At 33.7% G+C, this 23,906-nt stretch overlaps 1 protein-coding gene across 1 annotated transcript; it reads right to left on the reverse strand.

The window, feature by feature from the left end:
• Positions 1 to 248: 248 nt before the first annotated feature.
• On the reverse strand, positions 249 to 7,223 carry LOC146945250 (phytochrome B-2). The gene is made up of 4 exons (XM_085743592.1): positions 5,086 to 7,223; positions 3,508 to 4,315; positions 2,238 to 2,531; positions 249 to 1,148 (listed from the first exon to the last, which is right to left on the reverse strand). The coding sequence occupies exons 1-4, from the start codon at positions 7,205 to 7,207 to the stop codon at positions 929 to 931; spliced, it is 3,444 nt and encodes a 1,147-aa protein (XP_085599718.1). The 5' UTR covers positions 7,208 to 7,223; the 3' UTR covers positions 249 to 928.
• Between the last annotated feature and the right edge of the window lie 16,683 nt (positions 7,224 to 23,906).

Genomic DNA, 23,906 nt, shown 5'->3' on the forward strand with positions numbered 1-23,906 from the left:
TTTTTGAAAGGAAACCAAGGAACAAATACCACTCAAATTTTCAAGCTCATTAAATCTTCCACTTAATCAGCAACTGCTTAGGAGTTCTGTAACGACATTCACCTCACTCCATAATGCTTTCTCTACCAGCAGCTGTGACTAATTAATCTTTTAATGTAAGTTTGCCTAATACTATAAAACATGGCATGATCTAGGAAAGGACTCAAACCCCTAACATACATATAAAATTAGTCCAAACTCAGAAGAAGTCAGTTCCAATGTGACCATCTACTTTCATTTATCAATGTGCAGAGTACGAACACTCAGAGAGTAGCAGTGAGTGGGTTACATATTATTTTTTATTCAGTGAAGCTAGCTTTCACAGCATTCCAAAAACTACATGATAACCTAGCTCTAACTACAGATAAGGAAGGGATGTACAGTGATGGCGAAATAAATCAGGCAGGGAACACACCTTGGCACCTTGGCATACACAATTATTTGCGAACTAGGAAAAACATGATATAAGCAGTTACTTTCAGTACAGAGGATAATGCTGGAGACGGATGCAGTTCAGTCCAACCATGGAGTGGAGTCCATTACAGCTATGATGTACGCATTTTCTTGAAATTTGTCGCTGGACACCCACTTGGCCATGAAGGTGCACGCCATAACATTATCAGGAAAATTTCAGGTTACATTTAGCTACAAATCAACAGCTCCTCTCATGTTGTACTGAACAAGTTTTGCCAGGGTGCAAAACAACAATCTAATTGGCTAGAAGAATTTTATGTAATTGGGAGAAGTTGCCGAATCAGCTTGTTCAAATGGTTGTACCCTAAGTTGTCTTGTTAGGTGAGCACGAGCTGAGTATATATATGGCAACAAACTATCTAATGGTTAACATGAGTAATAGCGCTCGGACTTTAATATTACAGTTGCAAAATTCCTAATTAACATTTTTTAAGCTTCTCCGCGTCACAGGTAGTTCAAGAACAACTAAGAAGTAGCACCGTTCTGCCTCCCTGACATACTGGACTTCGCCATTCATTAACTTTATAATCTTCCTGCTCATGCTCAGCCCTAAACCTTCTTGAGTCACCCACTTACTGTTATGGAACATGTCTTGAATCAATTCAGGCGGAAGACCTTCACCAGGACATACCATCCTTCACAATAAAAAATGGAAATAAAACACTGTTAGATATGGTTCAAATATGAATAAATACCAATGATAATTCTAGGGTATTTGGGAGATTATTGCATAATAATAAGGGAATGCACGTGTATTATTATTGATACAGGAAAGTAACTGCAGAAATGTAACCAACCTCTAGGAATTAGAGAGCCTAGTCTATCCCAAACCAACCCACATACAAAATACCCAATGCCCCCTCTTTCCCTATCAGAATATATTTATAATTCTGACTACCTAGCAGTTACATGGAAGTTCGGCAGATAGCAGTTACTGCAGATGTAACAGTTACTAATTATTATATTAAATACAATTTACTAATATTATACAACTTCTGCCCTTAGGAGTGAGTCCTATTACCAACAAACACAATCCCTGAAACAGTATCCATTTGAAAGTAGTACTTGTTTGTTTAGTGAGAGTTGAATATATAGAAAAACACCCATATTTTGGCACTTAATTACAAGTGAAAATATATACATCCAAGAATTGGAATATATTTCCAATTTGGAAAGAAAGAATTTTGTCAAGCGATCAAAAGGGAAGTCAATAAAACAACTCTTTTAAGGTTTTTCTAGAGAGGATTAAAAGTACAGAAAAGCTCTATCCAGTAATCTGCAAATTTCAGGATAACAATACATACAGGTTTAAAATATTCAAATATCACATGATCATACTGGTAATTGTTGAAGAGAAGTTTTGATGGGCATTTATATTGTTAACAAGTATTTGGATTGGGGTACTCCGTCATAATTTATATTCCACACTGAGGGGTGCTAGGAACTCTCTCTTTTCGACACTCACTCTCCATCTGGATTAAACCGAAGTGGGTCTCACCACTTTATGTGGGACTTATTTCCAAAGTGTTGGACCCACATTGATTTTGCCCAATAAGACAGGGAGTGTTGGAAAGAGAGTGATCCTAGCGCTCACCTTCCACATTTACTAAGACTGGATTTGAACCCAAGGTTCTTATATAGGCTGTAATTGTCATATCTAAGTGTACACCACTTATTTGAGGAAAAATAATAATGGAAATGACTTGAAGGTTATGCCTGCATACCTAAATTCAGCATGCAGAAGAGTGAGCCCATCTGAAATTTGTTTTATTCTTGGAAATACATGAATCTCTACCCAACCATCTGGAGATGGTGCATAGCGCACCACATTCATTAAGAAATCTGCCAAGACTTGTTGAAACCTCAATTGATCACCATAAACAGCCAATGTCTTGATTTCTTCAGGAATATCACGAATCAACTGTAAATTTCTTTCTCTTAGCAATAACATTACTTGGCTAACAACTGCATTTATGACATTCTCGAGCAAGAATTCCTGCTTTTCAAGCGCCAGGGACCTAAATAAAAAAGAAAAGAAATACATGAATCTTGTCTTCCTCTAAGTAAGTTTAGAAGGACATTAAAGCAAAGGGTACACGCTGAAGATAACATAGAAAAGGACACAAAACATGAGAGGATCAACCAATTAGCAAAGTATGGTAAACAGGGAAAGAATTGATATTTGATATTCACTTCACATGATGCATAAAACCTACATATCCTAGCCAGAAGGAACTACGTATGTAAAATGAGATTTATTCACATCGCTGTCAATCAATCATGTAAAACCGGGTATTTTGATAGTCACGGATAATCAATATATGGTAGATGTTGCTGTTTGTTATCAAATCAAGGAAAAACTTCACAACATTGATAAACAGATATTCAGACAAAGCCAGTCAGAAAGAGCTTCTAAAATAAACTACCTTGTGTTTGCTGCATAAGGTAAATTTCACACTTTGGGAGGAGAAGAGAATAATAATAATAGCATAAGGGCAAATTCTTACAAACATCATAAGCTGTGATTCTTTAAACTTAGTTAGATGAACGATATGAAAAGGACAGAAAGCTACAAATGAACAAATTAGATCAAACATACATGATTAAAACACGGTAAAGTTTGTGTAACTAAAATTCGAAACAGGAAACATTTCTCAAACCAAATAGGTCATGTGGTATTCTTCCACTATATGTGTAAGAATATCCGACAAACAAATCATAAACATCTAGTGTTGGAAATAATCACAGCTTTACATACTGTGCGGCAACAATGTCCAACCCTATTCCTACCCTAATCCCATGTGAAAGTACCATTTATTTTAAAATCTGGAGTTGTGTAACATAGCTTTGAATTGTTAGTCTGTAGTTCGTCATGCTTCAAGCCTAGGAGGATTTCACATGAATGATGCTGGATTTATATAGCCAAATTATATAACTCTAACATTGCCTTCTAGAACAATCAAAATATTTTAAATGATTGCTTAGAAAACTCACCCGTCATCGATGCTGTCAAGATCAATGTCCCGTATTATCTTTAACATTTGCTTCTCACAAGCAGCACTAGTCTCAAGGAGCTGCTTTTGTTCATCAGTCAGGCATGTAGACTCCAGAAGAGAGTTTGTAAAGCGTATGCCACTCAAGGGATTCTTTACTTCTTGACAAATATAAGCTAACTCTTTCATCCTAGCAAAGCAACTACTATCCTGTTGTCTCTGGACTGTTAGAGCCTGTTGAAGTTCAGGACTCACAATTTGCAAAAAGCAAAAAGCGCCAATGATCTGACCATCTATGTTAACCCTCTTATTTGCAGTCAAGAAAGTCTGCACATACTTTCCATGCCTGTCAACAAATGAAAATGGAAATTTGTCTGTGTCTTGTCCACCAAGTGCATTGTGCAAGACAATCATGAACTTTGTCATAGCATCTGAACCCTTCAACTGACAGAAACTACCAAAAACTTCTCCCACCAACAGTTTTCCAATTACATCTGTACGGCTCCAACCGCTGAGCTTTTCCATAGCATTGTTCCACTCTAAGCAACATGTGTTATCATCCGATGCAAAAATGGGAGGGATCAATGCATTTGGACTATGTACAATAGCCTTGTAGTCACCTTGTATGTTAATGAATTTGTCCATTACAACTTTTTGACCAGTAACATCCTGACCAACAAAGCACACTCCAACTATATTATTTGTATAATCCTTGCTGGAGCAAGCATTCACCACTATAAAAACTGCCTTATTTTGATTCCCCGGGCCAAACATCCTCATTTTTATCTCAACATTCTTATCTTCTTCACCTGTACTAAATTAAATTCAAGTTATGCAATTGTACCATCAGTTACCAATATCTTACTTTTTACTAGAGCCAAAGTAGACATTCTATAGCAGTAGGTAGCAGTTTACTTCAAAGCTCAATGGCATTAAATCTGCTTGAATAGAGAGTAGGTGGAAAATAGGAAAGCCAAAGATGGAGGAAAGTGAAAATGGTTTTTAACTGAAGTTAGGGTCCAAAGAGAAAATATTCATTTTATTTTCCAACATATCATATATGTTATACCGAACAAGTGTAAGGTGATTTACATTCCCAATTTTCCACCTTCCCACATACTCGTAATCAACCCGTGCAGACCATAAAGCCCAACCATCGTGACATCTGGATTCGATTGTGTTTATTTTATTTTCTTCTATCTTTTCCATTTTTATAAGCATGGCATGGTTACACAGTTGAAACATATGCCCAAATTTCAGTCATTACTGAATTACCAATGACTATGACTTAGACAATTCATAGCATGATTGTGCATTCATTTGTGGTCCGGAATTCGGAAAAATCGTCATTCATTTTATTAGAAAAAATTGCTTTGAGGTAGACTGTGTGCATATTAATTACAGTCGAAGTATTCACCAAACCTTCTAAACTCTACCCATCATGTTTGTTAATTACAGATAGGAAGGACTCGACAAGACATGGAAGAACAGTATGATCTTCTTAATAATAGTTTAATCGGAGTTCTCTGACAAATAAATCCAATGAATCGGCATGGAACCATAAATTTAGAAAGAATACCTTTCAAAGCATGAGAAAGAAGCTTGTCTACAGTTTCTTGAGACTCCTTATACACAAGATCATGAAGCAAAGACTTCCCCATAGCGTCCTCTACCAGAAGTCCCGTCAATTCAGAAACCTTTGCATTCCACCCATTGATGCGGCCATTGACATCAACAGCAAATATGGGAGCAGTGGCAGTTTCTATCAACCTAACCATTTCTCTAGCCACAGAACTCAGTTCATCCACCCCTTGCAGCTCTAGCTCTGCCATATGGGTATGCACAACAGCCTTTGAATCGTTATTCTCAGCTTCCTTAAACGAGTCTCGCAGGATAAGCTGCAAGGAGTGAATTGCGTCCATTTCTGCATTGTCCCACTGCATACTACGGCTCTTCACCACTTCTAAAAAGGCCTTGAAGGAAGAACGAGGATGCATTCTCTGCCCATCATCCTTATCCTCTGGGTGATGTTTTGCACCACCCCATTTAATCTCTTTTGCCGTATGCGATCTGAACCAGAAAAGAAAATCCTTTTCAGTGATATACGCAACAGCCATCCCACAAACCGCATCCCCAAGAGAAGCAGCCCCGGGATAACCAGCATCTGCCAAACTATCAGTACTCAAACCCGTCGAATCACCATGAAAGGCCAACAACCACTCTATAATATCCCTTATCTGAGACTCCGTTGGGGTAACACCCAACGGGTAGTAGTTTCCCTGATAAAACAAAGCAGCCCCATCACACTTAACCAAGTCCATGATACTAGGACTTTGAGTAACAATCCCAGTAGGAGAATCCCTAAGCAACATATCGCACAACAGAGTCTGCGTCCTCAAAACCCGCTTCTCCAACGACTGTGCGGCTAACTGAAGCTCCATATTCAACTGAAGCCCAAAAGCTTGCATAAGAAACTCACAAGCATACCTAAGAGGAAAAGGAATACACCTAGCAGAAGTATGATGACAAACAACAAGACCCCAAAGCCTCATAGAATTTCTTCCAGTACCACCAATCCCAACACCGTCTTCATCATTCCCATTAATAATAACAGCCATAGCCAACGAAGCAATCGACCCCATATTCGCCATATACTGAGCATGACAACCATGAGGAGCACGAAGCGTACTCCCCACCAAACAAACCGGCTGCACAAGTGCCTCATCCTGAAAAACCCTAACAGGAGAAGCATTACAATCCACAATCATCCTAACCCTATTCTGCTTAAACAAAAACCTTGACGCCTGGGGTATATCAGTAGCAGGATAATGCAAACCCATATACGGCTCCAAATCAATCCTCTTACTCTCAGCAACAACCTCACCATGCTCATCCTCATGAAACTTATAAACCATAACCCTATCATAACCAGTCAATTCCCTAACACTCTCAACAACAGCATCACATAAAACCTTAACATCACCACCAGGAAGTGATTGAAGCTGAGAAATGGCGCGTACAGCCAATTTCTGAGACTGTACCGCCCCAGCAATGGAAAGAGCAGGATCCTCGGATCTTGCAGGCTCCAAATCAATGACAACACCAACATCAATCCTATGAAGAATACCATAAAAAGGCTTCCCAGTAGATCTAGAATGAATCCAAATAGGATTCATAAGACTAATCTCTCGAGCCGAGAAGGCTTTCTCTAGTAAAACACCACTAGAATGAGTAAAAAGCGACCTCACATCGGTACCTATATTAAAACCTGAGGACGATGACTCATCATCGTCCTCAAGTGAAGGTACCGATTGAGGAGTAATACCAAGCATATCACGTGCGTTCTCGCTATAAGCGAGAACGCGAAAAGAAGGTTCATCAACAGCGATCATTGAACCAAAAGGTTGAATAAAACCGCCACGTTGGATTTTGGCTAAGTAAGCAGTGATCTGTTGTTCAGGTACGGATGCTGTAGTAAGACGGATGGATTGAGAGTAATCGAAAGAGTCGCCGGATTGTTCGAAAACGGCGTGGAGACGTGCGTCTTCAGTGTATTGTGCAATTGCTTTCTTCATTGATTTGTTGTTTACGTTGTTATTTTGTTGTTCAGTTTCTTTTGTTGTAGTAATTTGAAGTTGATGGCGTTGAGAAATTGAGGAGGATGTAGTTTTTTCTGCTCCTCCTCTACTAGTTGAAGCCATTCAGTGTTTTGAAGATGAAAGAGAAAAATGAATCGTGGTTGTTTATGTGGATGAAATTAGAAGGGTGAAAGTGAAGGGAAGGGAGTGTAGCTTTTGGTTCTGTGAGTGTGATGCGATGGGTCGATAGGCTTCGTGTCTGGTATGTACGGCGGCAAGTAATCTCTACATGATAAAGTCAAGGATTAGATTATTTAGTTGTTATAATTTGACTAACTTAGTACTATAACGTATTTTTAGATCTTTGTCTTAATTAAACAAACAAATGCTAGCTCATAACGGTAACTTTTCTTCACAAACACGTATATAGGTTAAATGCATTTTATTAGTTTTTTTTTACGGAAAGTGATAGAATACATCGATATAATACGAATTTAAAGTTGATAAAAATAAAAAAGATGTTTCTGCGAACAAACTTACAACATCAATGTTAAAAGCATTAAATGACGAAATATTTATGCCTACAAATATGATTATATTCAAATGTTCAAAATACTCATATTTCTGGATCTGCATTCAGAATACTCATATCTCTGGATCTGCAACGTTTGTGATATTAAAGTCATTGATTGGATCTGTACTTTCTCAAAACTAATATTTCAACCTGGATCAAATAAACATTGCACTAAAACGAGAAATCAATAAACACACCACACAAAGACAAGAAATAAAAGCAAGAGTCATGCAAAGACGAAGAAATCACAAAAACAAACGACAGAAGACTAAAAATATGTGAAAATCACTTACTTAACTAAAAAAGAAGGAAAAACATTTTGGATGAGTGATTTTGGGTCAAAATTGACCTTAAATCATCCCTTTTCGATGGATAAGAAGAAGAAAAATGGTGACAACTAGAGTGTGGAAAGGAGAGAAGAGAGAAGAGAGATTTTTTTTTTTTTTTTTAGTATTTTTATCCTTTGTTATTTGAGCGTGATTTGGTTTATTTTTGTTTTTTTACGTGCATTAACAAAAGTCTTTTAAGCAATAAATATATTTTATAAATTGTGATTTTTTATTATAAATAGAATTAAAGTAATTTGAATTAAAGATTATTTTCTTTTTTTAGGCTAAATGACACCATAGGTCATTTAAATTTGAGGTTTGTAACATATAAGTCCTTTAAGTTATTTTGGTCACACATAAGTCCTTTAAGTTTGTAAACATTTTCAATTTAGTCCTTCTGTTAACCAAACGTTACAAAAACGATGATGTGGCAGTTAAGTGTATGATGTGACAATAAGTTTGTAAACGACATACATTAGGATGTAATTCTCGTCAAAGGAAGAGTTCAAGGAAGTTGTTAACAATTATTGTGTATAACGGTTTCGATTTGAGGTTGATAAAGAATGATAATGAGGGGGTCAAAGTTGGTTGCAAGGATGGATTCCTTTGGATTTTTATGTTCTAAGATGCCTAACGAGGGTGCATGCCACATCATACACTTAACTGTCACATCATCTTTTTTGTAACATTTGGTTAACAGAATCTCTAAATTGAAACGATTACAAATTTAAAAGACTTATGTGTGACCAAAATAACTTAAATGACCTATCTTTTACAAACCTCAAACTCAAATGATCTCTGGTGTAATTTAGCCCTTTTTTTTTATTTTCGTGACATCTAATTGTATGAAACAGACGATATGTGGTGGAGGGTAAAACATAATTCGCTCAGATGACGATGTACCAAATTACTTTTAATGCCAAAATTTGATAACATGAATGTTTAAAAGAGAAGAATATATAAATTACAAATTAAAAATCTAAAAAAAAAAAAAAACAGAAAGTAAATCGAAATTCATTCAAATGACATATGAAAAAGTGCATCTAATTGAAAATATACTATACTTATCTTAACGTTTTTTTTTTTCCGTGGTATTATAATGTAACGAGACAAAACAAAAAGGAAAAAGTGGAGGAAATTAACCTCCAAGTTTATCTCTTATAATGAGAGACTTCATGTCAGACGGGGTACAATCCCAATGAGCAGAACATCTTGAAGGCGATATCTTCTTAGTCATAAATGGTGTAGTATTATCATTTTCATTTTTTTAGGAAGTGTTATCATTTTCATATAAAATATATCTAATATAAATTATTATAAGTGTGCAAGTATGATCACGATCAACAACAAACAACGTTTACCCAACATGAGAGTTAAGAAAAGAATAAAAAATAATGTTTGTTAAAAAAATATACTTATCAACGTTTAGTTAATACATCTGAAAATTATTACCTATCTATTTACAGTTTTTTCTTGTCACTGTTTACAGTTTTTTTATTATCAAAAAATTAATATTTTTAAATAAAATAACCACTCTTAAAAAAATTATATGTTTGTCACTTTTTTTATGATAAGAACATGAAAAAAAACAATCTAAAAATATTTCAAATGAGAAGTTGTTTTAAATAGTTTCTCTAAAAAAGTTATTGACTATTTAAAAGAAATGATTATTATGATTGAAATGACACACAAAATAAATCATTAAAAAAAAACTCTAAACATGAATCTCTGAATTTTTAAATATCAAAATTAATCTTATGGAGTAAATCAGATTAAAAGCTGAATTGAGAGGTTCAAAAAATGAATATTATCTAGCAAATCAATAGTCAATACACATACATTCAAATTCCAAAACTAAACAATCTTAAATCAAACCTATTAACAACAAATCACACTAATAGCTTGTTCAAAAAAAAAAAATCGCACTAATAACTGATGAACATAAGGCATATGAATTACTTTGTTTGAAGCTTACTTTAAACTAGATTGTGAGAATCTCAATTGAAGTAATTGAGATTAAGTGATGTAAAAGCAAAAGCTCACAATCAATCTAACATGTCTTCAACAAGGAATTCATATGTAATTAATATGCAAAAATTACAACAGGATAGGGAGAAGAAGAACACTGTGATTTATAGCGGTTCCCTTGTTCGTCCTCGCTAATGGTATAACCACTCTTCTTGATAGAAAATGTCTTTATCAAGGACTTCCATTATGTTGAAAAATGTTTACAAATTGTTATGATTACAAAAGATTCCTTTGATTCCCTAATCTTCAATCATAAGCAACCACACTACCACCAATCTTCAACAATTCCTCTTGAAATTGGAGAGCCTCTAGGTCTTCGAAACTCAAGCTTCCATGCAATCCCTTGAATTGCTTCACTGTGAATTCGTCTTTGCTATGTCCGAAGCTTGGAGTCCCTTGAACCGTTGAGAAGATTGGAAACAACACCCACAGTTCCCCTTGGAGGAGAAAAGAGATCCTTATTTTCCTTTAGACCCCTGGTCCTCAATCAAGATCCTTGAAAGAAACCAATGTACAACTCCTATAACACTCTAGCAATCTATGCCTCAAATTCTACAAAGATCTTAGAAAAAGTGTTTAATCTTAAGAGCAAGTAAAAGAGAGGGTTGGAGACTCAATAATGATATTTGCCAATTGATTCAGTGATTTGGAAGGTGTGTGTGTAGCTATATATAGACATGAGTGATAAGTGCAATTTTTGTGGTAAAACTAACGACATGATTTGAATCATACTAAGTATGAATCGATTCAGACACGTGGAAAGAGGAAAATCTGAAGCTACGAAGATTGATGTGATTCAAAGAACATATGAATCAAATCAAGGATTTTCCAGATGAATATTGATGGTGTGAATCGAATCAATGATTTCCAGATGAAGATTGAACAAAATCAAAGAACAATGATACGATTCATCCAAGCAAATCAGAAGACCAGAGAACACAAATGAATAGATTCAGAGGGTTTGAAATATTTTGATTCGAATCAAGATGATATGATTCATAGTATACATGATATGATTCATATTCTCATGAACAACAAGGAAGAAGATCAGAGGATATCAATGAATTGAATCTTTAATCGATCCAAAGACCTAGAGAAAGAGTTTTGCCAAAAAATTGACACACAAAACACGTTGAAGGAACATAAAATCATGGATGGCTAGGTGCTTTAACATATACTAATTAATATGAACATGTAAACAATAAACATCATCAAAACACTTAATACCTAGTCTAATCAAACATCATCAAAACAACTCTTAACACCAAGAGCAACTTCATATACACCTTTAATTTCTCTACACTCATTTTCGTTCTAGAAATTTTGCATGGTGGCTAAAAGATTATATACTTTATAAAAATAGCACAAACGAAAAGATTACTAAAAAAATTAAATCAAGGAGAAGAATTTAGAGAAAAACAACTAAGATATTTGTCTAAACCTTCACTAAACTTAGTGACAGTGGAATTATAGAGAAACTTCGTATTTTTTTTCCTTTAATGAATTAATTTTTATATTTTCAACCCTATCAAAAACATATTTCTTTATCTCTCAAAGAAAAAAAAAAACATATTTCTTTATGTACGTAGCCAAACAAGCTTTCATTAATTAACTTTCACATAATTGTACATTTAATTCTTCAAAAATAAAATAATTCTTAATGGATACAACACTTGACTAGAGAAAAATGATAACATTATTCAGAAACTATGACCAATTTAAAAAGTTTAGTGGGGGCAGCTGCCCCCTATTTTGTGTGTGTCAGTTCATGATCACATCATTTACTTATCATATCATTCTCTTTATTTCTATCTGTTTTCCATGTTATTTTGTACGGGTTGCACGTGATTGTTAGTTTAATGGGATGATAACATGGTTGGGAAGGCATCAAAGATCAAACTATAACGATGTCTTTGTATTTCTAATTTTGTCTAAAATACTTTATAGCACACACATATAATTAGATCAAGTCATGTCTTGTGCCAGGAGAACATGATAATGTTGCCCAAATTCATTCGATCAATACATATTAGTCGTACAATAATGTAATATGGATTTAACAATTCAGGATAAGATAAGATCCTACCTCGTCTTGAATGAAGTAGACATCAAGCATATATTAGTTTGTGTGTTTTAATCCATAATCATGATTAGCAAACACTTAAGAGTTTAGTTTGTTACAAAGAGATCAGTTTTGTTACAGAGATTGTTTAGTTTGTTACAAAGTTTTAACAGCTAGTTACAAAGATTTAATAGTTAGTTACAAGAGACTTAATCTCTAAGTCATTGTATATATATAAATGCTTGTAACTCTTCCATAATAATGTGAATACAATTTTTTCTTCAATATTCTCTCTCTCTCGAAATCATAACAAACTCATCATCACCTTAACCAACTTCATCTTCTCCATTGAAACCCAAATTTCAGTTTGCTTTCACACCAAGAAACCAATTGCTGCGCTAATAATTGGCATCTGAGCTCTGGTTTTTCATTCTGGGAAATACGAGAGACATTGTGAGGGGTGAATTTTCTGGGAAACACGAGTGAAGTGTGAAGATTCAAAGGTTTTTTGTGAAGCAATCATGGCCAACAATGGAGGTTTTGGTACAAAAATACTGGTTTTTGATGGGAAGAATTGGTAAAGGTGGAGTGCATTGATGAGGTCGCTATTTGGCGCGCAAGATGTTCTTGAATTGGTTGAGAATGGATATGAAGATCTTGCTGCAAACGCAACTGATGTTCAAAGAGCTGCGTTCAGGGAACAGAAGAAGAAAGATTGCAAAGCGTTGTTCTACATCCAACAGAATGTGGATTCTAATCACTTTGAGAAGATCTCAAAGATAACAAGATCCAAAGAGGCTTGGGATATTCTGGCAAAATACTATGAAGGAAGTGACAATGTGAAGCAAGTGAAGCTTCAGTCATTGAGAAGAAAGTATGAGTTAATGCTGATGGAAGAAGATCAAAGGATCAATGATTACATCTCCAAATTGCAATCTGTAGTGAACCAGATGAAGGCATGTGGAGAAGAAGTTTCAGATCAGCAAGTTGTGGGTAAGATAATGAGATCTCTCACATCTAAATTTGATTTCATAGTAGTTGCCATACAAGAATCCAAAGACGTGAAAACTCTGAAGATTGAGGAACTTCAATCATCACTTGAAGCTCATGAGATGTTAGTAATTGAAAGAAGTGCCCAAGAAGCTCTGCAAGCACAAACCATCAAGAAGGATGGAAATGACAAGAATTCAAAGCAAAGAGGGAGAGGAAGATCCAAGAAGGGAAATTGGGGTAAGCCTGATGAAAAGGGTGAAAATTCAAAGTCTGGTGCAGCTTCTGGTCAAAATCAGAACAAAAGGAAAGATTTTGATAAGAGAAAGATTCAGTGTTACAACTGTGATAAGTTTGGACACTATGTTGATGAATGTTGGCACAAGAAAGATGGAAAGAGAAATCAGAAAGGTGAAGAAAAGGCAAACATGGCACAAGATGGTTCAGATTCTGAAGTAGTTTTGCTGATGGCTACTACATGTGAAGGAAATCCACTTTGTGAAGATTGGTACCTTGACTCAGGGTGCTCCAATCATATGACTGGACATAGAGAATGGCTGATTAACTTTGATTCCTCAAGGAAAACAAATGTTAGACTTGCAGACAACAGAAATCTTGAGTCAGAAGGTATTGGTGACATTGCTATAAAGATGAAGGATGGAAGAAATGCATTGATAGAGAAGGTGTTACTGGTTCCAGGAATGAAATGCAACCTATTGAGTATTGGGCAACTGATTGAAAAGGGATTTTCAGTCACTATGCATGGCAACACCTTGAATCTATATGATAAGCAACAAAATCTGATACTGAAGTCAAAGTTAACAAAGAATAGAACCTTTCTGTGCAGCATTCAAAATGCCAAAGATGTGTGTATGTCAGCTGCTTCTGATGAAAGTGTAAACTGGTTATGGCACATGAGCTATGGTCATCTAAATTTTAGAAGCTTATCATACTTAAGCACTAAGAATTTAGTATCTGGTTTACCAGTTTTGGATGCAAATAAGAAAAACTGTGAAACATGCTTGAAGGGCAAGCAAAGTAGGCTCCCATTTGTGTCTGAGAAGCCTAAGAGGTCTAAAACTGCTCTAGAGGTTGTTCACTCTGATATTTGTGGCCCATTTGAGGTACCTACAATAGGTGGAAGCAAGTACTTTATCACCTTTGTAGATGAGCATACCAGGATGCTTTGGTTATACACTATAAAGTTAAAGAGTGAAGCTTTAGAAGTGTTCAAGAAATTTAAAGTCTTAACTGAGAAGGAAAGTGGAAAATCAATTAAGATTTTAAGAACAGATGGTGGTAGAGAGTATACCTCTAAGAGTTTTGAAGAATTTTGCAGCAATGAGGGTATATCTCATGAAGTGACATCTCCTTATACTCCTCAACATAATGGCTTGGCAGAGAGAAGAAATAGAACAATCCTTGACATGGCCAGAAGTATGTTGAAACAGAAGAATATGCCTCATATGTTTTGGGGAGAAGCAGTCAGTACAACTACTTACATTTTGAACAAATGTCCAACTAAGAAGTTGAAGAACAAAGTGCCAGAACAAGCTTGGAGTGGAAGAAAACCAAGTGTCAAACACTTGAAAGTGTTTGGATCTATCTGCTATAAGCACATTCCAGATGCAAAGAGAAGCAAGTTGGATGATAAAAGTGAGAAAATGATCTTGCTTGGTTATCATTCAACTGGAGCATACAAGTTGTATGATCCAATAAGTAAGAAAGTTCACATTAGCAGGGATGTGATAGTAGATAAGAATGAAGCCTGGAAATGGGAGACTAATACTGAGATAAAGAATGTGAACTCACATATCTTCACTGAATCAGATCAGAGTGAAGCATCTGATGAAGACATGGAGGTAGCTCAAGATGATATAGAGATTGCAGCTGATTCTGAAGTTGATTCTAATGATGATCAAGCCACACCACCAGTTGTGAGGCCACAAAGAAACATGCATGCTCCCAGAAGACTAGAAGATTGTGAGATATTGCCTGATAGTACAGTGAATAATGAAGGTGAACTCATTCACTTTGCATTACTAGCAGATGCAGAACCTCTAAACTACAAAGAAGCAATTCAAACTGAAGTTTGGAAGAAAGCTATGATTGAGAAATTCAAGCACACTATGAAGAGTGAGTTTGAAATGACTGATTTGGGAAAGCTATCATATTTCCTTGGATTTGAATTCACAACTAGCAAAGCAGGCATAGTGATGCATCAGCAGAAGTACATTGGAGAACTGCTTGAAAGGTTTCAAATGATTGATTGCAATATTGCATCAAATCCATCTGAAACAAATGCTAAACTGGATGAATGCAGTAGTGAAGAAAGGGTAGAGTCCACTGAATTCAAACAGATAGTTGGATCATTGAGATACTTATGCAATAGCAGGCCAGATATATGCTTTGCAGTAAGTATCATCAGTATATTCATGAATGATCCAAGAAAGTCTCATCTCACTGCAGCAAAGAGGATATTGAGATATGTGAAAGGTACACTGAAGTATGGCCTGTTATTTCCAACTGTTAACAAAGAAGGAGAAGCTGAACTAGAGGGATACTCTGATTCAGATTGGTGTGGTGATATATTGGATAGGAAGAGCACTTCTGGCTACCTATTCAAGTTCAATGGTGCTGCAATCTCATGGTGCACTAAGAAGCAACCAGTCACTACTCTTTCTTCATGTGAAGCTGAGTACATTGCTGGTACATTTGCAGCATGTCAAGCAATATGGCTTGACAATGTGATGAAGGAACTTAAATGTGAAGTTAAGAAACCACTGAAACTGAAGATTGACAACAGGTCAGCCATCAATTTGGCAAAGAATCCAATTGCACATGGCAGAAGCAAGCATATAGAAACCAGATTCCACTTCATCAGGGAACAAGTCTCAAAAGGAATGATTGAAGTGGAGTATTGTCCTACTGAAGCTCAATTGGCAGATGGTTTCACAAAGGCTCTGAAGATTGATAGGTTCACTTGCTTGAGAGACAAGCTGGGTCTCATTGAATGTTAGGATTATGGATTAAGAGGGGTGTATTAGTTTGTGTGTTTTAATCCATAATCATGATTAGCAAACACTTAAGAGTTTAGTTTGTTACAAAGAGATCAGTTTTGTTACAGAGATTGTTTAGTTTGTTACAAAGTTTTAACAGCTAGTTACAAAGATTTAATAGTTAGTTACAAGAGACTTAATCTCTAAGTCATTGTATATATATAAATGCTTGTAACTCTTCCATAATAATGTGAATACAATTTTTTCTTCAATATTCTCTCTCTCTCAAAATCATAACAAACTCATCATCACCTTAACCAACTTCATCTTCTCCATTGAAACCCAAATTTCAGTTTGCTTTCACACCAAGAAACCAATTGCTGCGCTAATAGTATATAGGTATAAGGTATTCATGTTAACATCATCTTTCTCTTCACTCAAGGTATCTATAGATAATTATAGTAGCATGTTAAATCAAGAAGTTGTGGATTGGAATTAGATGTTTGTCAATTCGATGTGAAAGAGTTGATAGGTTTGTAGGGACATTCAAAGATTTATAATAACTATATGATCTTGGATTCAAAACTCTCAAAAAACTAACATTAATATTTGTCCATACAAAAAGTTGATCGATTCACACGTAGTTTTTTTTATTTATTTTTTAATTTGAATAAATTTACGTAGTTTTTTTTATATAGATTTGTTGTATAAGCATGCGAAAAATATGAGTATATATAATCACTCATCCACCCTTGCTTAATGGATTGTGATTATTGAAAACGATAGAATGTAGTTTGAAAGATTATTCGTTATGTGATGTAATTGATTCAAAGATAGAATAGAACATGTATATATTTGAAAGATCATTAGGATTATAATGTATTGATAAAAGTATATACATTTTTTTTGAATGGCTGATAAAAGTGTATATAATGCAAATGTTACATGTACTCGAAAGGGAATTAAACTATAATGCACAATACATGCATGCATAGCTTTTTGAGGTTTCAAAGATGTTTTTTTGTATGCTACTTTCTTCGTACGTTTAGTTGATTAGGGTAAAGGAGCAGTGGTGGCAATAGGAGATGAACGTCCATGGTACCAAGCAAATAATTAATGGCATATTGTCAAAAAGTAGTTGAGTCAACTGTTGAAGATAAATGAGAAGATAAGAAGTAGCACTCAGAGGTGATGGAAGGGACAATTATAGTACTAAGATTCTACGAACAAAAACAAAAGTGGTAGAGAATAATTTTATCTACACTTATATAGGCACTTTGATGGGGTCTAAAACAAATAATAACAATAATAATAGACATTAATAATTATTGATTTTGCTAACAAAATGTTTATCTTTTGTTTTTTGGTACAAAAAATGTTTGTCTTTTAACAACAGAAAAATGTTAATCTTTTTATGTGAGCACAAAAAATGTTTGTCTTTTAACAACAGAAAAATGTTAATCTTTTTATGTGAGCTTAAGATATCTTTTTGGTTAAATTAGAACTTGTTCTTTATCTTTATTTTAGTTTGCATTTTTGTGTGTTCTATATTAAAAGTATCATTTTGACCATAAAGTTACAAACTTTATATCATATTATTTTTTTATCATTTAAATTATATAAAATAATGAGTATCACGTACCAAAACTTTATAACAAAAAAGCAAAAGAAAAATAACAACCATGATAAGACAAGAAGATATATTGGTGAGATTGGGTTAGCAAGATAAATCTTGAATCCTTTCACTACTTTATGATCTTTGGACAAAAAAGTTCAAAGCATCTAATGTCGTCATAACCAATAATATTTTTCCCTTTGAGGATGGCAAGTGCTTCTAAAAATAACTATCAAAGGGTGGGGCTTTAGTTATTTGTCCTTGCTGATTTAGCTAGACCATGAAAAAGAACCTAGGAGGGGAGCCACGTGAATGATTCGTGAGCATAATTAGAGGTATTCGATTGACCAATGCCCACTTTTGTTTGAAAGTGTAACACATGCCAATGAGAAATCCAAGATTGCTTTGGTTTTAGATTTAATATCTTGTTTATTTTAGAGGAGATTTTATATATTGTTATTGTCTCTAAATATTTCATTTTTAATATTATAAAGTTGAGAAATGCTAACTAGTGCCTTTAAGGCACTAGTTAAGAAGATTAATATAGAAACTATGCATTGGAATTTAGTGAAAAGTGGAATGTTTAATTTTATAAAAGTCAAAAAGTTTTAGTTTTTAATGAAAATTTTCTATTTTTAACATTCTTAACCATTGCCCTTAGGGTACTGGTTAGCAAAACCCTATAAAGTTTTACAGCGCTTCATTTTTGATTTTATATTCAATGAACTTTTTTTCCCTGGACGATTATGGAGAAGAATGAACTCTAACAAAAATTAAAGATTTTAGAGAAGATGGTAACGTCAATCCTTTTTTACTTGTCACAAACGCTATGTAAGAGGGTTAACGACGAATGCATCTTACATTCAATGAAAATGATTAAAATGACGAATTTGTATAATGTTGCAAAAATAAAGGACCATAGTGAACTTTTAAAAGATAGAAAATCAAAATGAACTTTGAGCCAAAAAAATAAAAAATATATATTAGCCTTTTTAAATTTATATATCTACATCTTTTAAATTTTATTTCAAATAATTATAAATATTTACGTAGTTAAGTATTTGAATAATAGTTGTGCGAGAACTCAAAAAACCACTTATTAAGCCCCATTATTGAAGAACCTAAATTAACTAATTTAAATTGACACCGAAAAGAATCGTACATGAAACAAGCACACTTCAAGATCTCAAACCAACACTTACCAAGCCTCTTAAATATGGGTTTTTATTGGAAGAATTTAAAAAGTCAACTGTTACAATTTACAATGCATTTAATACACAATTTTTCATTAAAAACTTAGTATTTAAAGTGCCTAGAGTGCTCAGGAGGCACTCCTTAACATTTCCCAAATAACAAAATAATTCTTAATGGGTACAACAACACTTGACTATAGAAAAACGATAACATTATTTAGAAACGTATGACCAATTTAAAAAGTTTAGTCTGGGCAGCTGCCCCCAATTTAGTGCACATGCATCCGTTCATGATCACGTCATTTACTTATCACATCATTCTCTCCATTTCTATCTCTTCACATCATTTACTTATCACATCATTCTCTCTATTTCTATCTCTTTTCCATGTTATTTTGTAGGGGCTGTACTTGATTGTTGGTTTAACGGGATGATAACTTGGCTGGGAAGACATCAAACCATAACGATGTCTTTGTATTTCTTTTCTTTTTTTTTTTGGTAAATGATGTCTTTGTATTTCTAATTTTGTCTAAAAAACTTTATAGCACACATATAATTAGATCAAGTCATGTCTTGTGCTAGGAGAACATCTGATAATGTTGCCTAAATTCATTCGATCTATACATATTAGTCGTACAATAATGTAATGTGGATTTAACAATTCAGGATAAGATAGGATCCTACCTCGTCTTGAATGAAATAGACATCAAGCATATAGGTACAAGGTATTCATGTTAACATCATCTTTATCTTAACTCAAGGTATCTATAGATAATTATAGTAGCATGTTAAATCAAGAAATTGTGGATTGGAATTAGATGTTTGTCAATTCGATGTGAAAGAGTTAATAGGTTTGTAGGGACATTGAAAGATTTCTAATAACTATATGATCTTGGATTCAAAACTCTCAAAAAACTAACATTAATATTTGTCTATACAAAAAGTTGATAGATTCACACGTAATTTTTTTTTAATATGAATAAATTTACGTAGTTTTTTTTTCTTTCTAGATTACCTTGGAAGAATGGTGGGTAATTTACCCATCAACCAATGAAAATGAACAATTTATTGGTGGAGTCAACATAGTTCATGGACATCACCTAAAAAAGTGAATGTTCATTGGTTGAGGTAAATTACCCATCATTCTTCCATGATACTTTAGTTGTCACCTTTTATCAGCCGTTCATAAAAAAAATATATAGTTTTATCAATAACATTATAATCCTTATGTTCTTTCAAACTATATATATGTTCTATTCTATCTTTGAATCTTTGAATCAATTACATCACATACCGAATAATCTTTCAAACTACATTCTATAGTTTGCAATAATCACAATCCAAACAAGGGTGGATGAGTGATTATATATACTCATATTTTTCGCATGCTAGCTTTATACTACTGATAAAAGTGTATATAATGCAATTGTTACATGTACTCGAAAGGGAATTAAACTATAATGCACAATACATAAATAGCTTTTTTAGGTTTCAAAGATGTTTTTCTTTATGCAATTATGCTACTTTTCTTCGTACGTTTAGTTGATTAGGGCAAAGGAGCAGTGGTGGCAATTGGAGATGAACGTCCATGGTACCAAGCAAATAATTAATGGCATATTGTCAAAAGGTTGTTGAGTCAACTGTTGAAGATAAATGAGAAGATAAGAAGTAGCACTCAGAGGTGATGGAAGGGACAATTATAGTACTAAGATTCTGCGAACAAAAACAAAAGTGGTAGAGAATAATTTTATCTACACTTATATAGGCACTTTGATGGGGTCTAAAACAAATAATAACAACAATAATAGACATCCTCTCAAAAAACAATAATAGACATCAATAATTATTGATTTTGCTAACAAAATGTTTATCTTGTTTTTTTCTGTACAAAAAATGTTAATCATGAAATGAAAAATGTTAATCATGTTATGTGAACGTATGTTATCTTTTTGGTTAAAATTAGAACTTGTCCTTTATCTTTATTTTAGATTTCATTTTGGTGTGTTCTATATTAAAAGTATTTTGACCATAAAATGACAAAATTTATATCATATTATTTTTCTATCATTTAAATTATATAAAGTTAAATTAAATTATATTATTTTAGATGTTTTTATTTAATATATATATATATATAAACCAAATAAATTGGCATAGTAGTAACTTTCAAGTTTACTGTGGAATGACGAGTATTTTAATTTTCAAAGGACCATAGCTTTCCAATAGACTTCAAGGGAGTGATGTTACTAACTCCTCAACATATTTAATTAATTATTAGTAACAAAAAATGTGATGAGTATCACCTTCCACAATTTTATTACATAAAAGTAAAAGAAAAATAACGACCATGATGAGACAATATGATAGTGATATTGGTGAGATTGGGTTAGCAAGATAAATATCTTGAATCCATTCCCTACTTTATGATCTTGAACAAAAAAGTTTAAAGCATCTAATGTCGTCATAACCAATACCCTTTGAGGATTTGAAATGGCAAGTGCTTCTAAAAATAACTTTCAAAGGGTGGGGCTTTAGTTATTTGTCCTTGCTGATTTAGCTAGACCATGAAAAAGAACCTAGGAGGGGAGCCACGTGAATGTTTCTTGAGCATAATTAGAGGGATTCAATTGACGAATGCCCACTGTTGTTTGAAAGTGTAGCACATGCCAATGAGAATCCAAGATTGTTTTGGTTTTAGATTTAATATCTTGTTTATTTTAGAGGAGATTTTATATATTGTTAGTGTCTCTAAATTGAAATATTTCATTTTTAATATTATAAAGTTTTGTTGCACTTCATTTTTGATTTGATATTCAATGAACCTTTTTTCCCTAGAAGATTATGGAGTATTATGGAAAAGAATAAACTCTAACAAAAATTAGAGATTTTCGAGAGAATAAACTCTAACAAAAATTAGAGATTTTAGAGACGATGATGATGTCAATCCTTTTTTAACTTGTCACAAATGCTATGTAAGAGGGTTAACGATGACTGCGTCTTACATTCAACGAAAATGATTAAAATGATGAATTTGTATAATGTTGCAAAAATAAAGGATCATAATGAACTTTTAAAAAATAGAAAATCAAAATGAACTTTGAGTAAAAATAAATAAAAATATATTTTAAATTTTATTTATTTTTCAAATAATTATAAATATTTACATAGTTAAGTATTGAGGAATGATATTTTGACATCCAATTTTCAACAACTTTTAGGGACAACCTTTTTTCCTCTATTCTTATTGGACAATGACAATAGAGAGAGAGAAAAAGGAAGAGAGAGAATAAAAGTATAATGAGAGTATGAAAGAGAGTTGTCCCTAAAAGTTGTTGAAAATTGGATGTCAAAATATCATTTCTCTTAAGTATTTGAACAATAGTTGTGCGAGAAATAAAAGTGTTAAAATAATTCAGATATCTGATAATGAGAAATTCACCTGGAGTTGTTAAGTATGCTTCAAACTCAAAAGACCCCTTACTAAGCCTCTTTTTTGAAGAGCCTAGATTAGCTAAGTTAAATTGGCACCGAAGATAATCGAACTTGAAACGAAGACACTTCAAGATCTCAAACCAACAATTACTAAGCCTCTTAAATATGGGTTCCTATTGGGAAAATTTGTTTGGCTCCAATTGATTATGTCATTACTTTTATGTCGGTCTAAGTAAGGAGCCTCAAGGTTCCATATTTTTGGGAATTTATTTTCTTTTTTAAAAAAGAAACTTGCGAAAAAAAGTTTCTGTTTTTTTCTTAAAAAATTTCTTTTCTGATAAAATATTTTTTTCCCCGAAAAACAAATATCATGATAAAATAGGGACTTGTGGGTTTGCTTTAATTTTACGGGCTGATTTAAGCGGTGACTCTGAAGACGTTTTTGCCCCAAGTGTGTGGGTTGGGACAAGTTTTAAGGGTTTACATAAATTGACGGTTATACTTCTACATTGATCGAGAAAGTGTGCAGTACCAAAGAAAATGTTAGAAACATTCTTTTTTTAACGCTATCTTTAACACTAACTTTTTTATTGAGTGAAACTCATGCAAATCTTATCACTTGATGCGAGACTCATTTCTAAAGTGTTGTACCCACATGAATTTCATTAAATAAGAAAATGAGTCTTAAAAATAGTGTTAAAAAAAATGTTGATAACATTCATGAGAGAAATAATAATATTACACAGAAACTGAAACTGAAACTGATTTTGCTAACTACAAACAACCACTAACTTACAGTAACTGCTTTAACTTGGTTATTCCTTACATATCACTGCAAAACTCATGGGAAGGAGTGCCCATGACATGAGTTTCCAAGTCCACTGTTGAAAATAAGCAAATATATAACCTTAGTGAGGACATGTATAAACTGTCCATGTATAAATAATATAGAGGACCAATATCTTTCAAAGGAAAAAATGAACTAAGGTAAGTGACAAGATCTTGAATAATATTGTCACCATAAACTAGGAATAAAATATTGTGCAGTTTAGACTTCTTAATAAACAAGGTACTGACAGTTTTGCCTGATTTAAATCTCATAGTAGTAGTTAGTCAAGTGTTATTCAGCTTAGCAAACTAGGCTCTTAGGGGGCTCATTGAGGCCATACAAAGCCTTTTCAATTTGAAAACTAAATAGCCATCACCATGTACAAATCCTACATGTTGAGTAATAAACACTTCTTGTTGTATGTTACCATTTAGAACAGTATTGTTAATGTTATTTGGTGAAGAATCCAAGCTTTTGAAACAAATAGGATGGGAGAGTTCAGATTGTTGCTAATTTAACCACTAGACCGAAAGTCTCAAAATAGTAAAATTCAAATTAGTCTTGTTGATGGAACCCCTTAGCTTCAAACCGAGCATTTTTATTAATCGTCTTTAATTTGAATATCCATTAATAGTCTATTATGTGTTTATTTGGATATCCTATTATGTGTTTTCCCAGGGGGATAATGATACAGGTGACCAGGTATTATTCATTCTACATGAGAGTCAGAAACTATTGAACCATAGAAGTTTTTCATGGTGGAGAGTCAAG

Source organism: Medicago sativa, chromosome 2 (assembly GCF_051527215.1).
Source record: "Medicago sativa cultivar Bolivia chromosome 2, Bolivia_mono, whole genome shotgun sequence".
Taxonomy (NCBI): domain Eukaryota; kingdom Viridiplantae; phylum Streptophyta; class Magnoliopsida; order Fabales; family Fabaceae; genus Medicago; species Medicago sativa.

Bases quoted from the DNA above. Each gene is read 5' to 3' on its own strand.
- LOC146945250 (XM_085743592.1), bottom strand. From the start codon at position 7,207: ATGGCTTCAACTAGTAGAGGAGGAGCAGAAAAAACTACATCCTCCTCA. The intron at 2,532-3,507 runs GTGAGTTTTCTA...TTTTTTATTTAG, and splicing joins CTTGACAGCATCGATGACGG to GTCCCTGGCGCTTGAAAAGC. The intron at 1,149-2,237 runs GTATGCAGGCAT...TTTATTGTGAAG, and splicing joins CTTCTGCATGCTGAATTTAG to GATGGTATGTCCTGGTGAAG.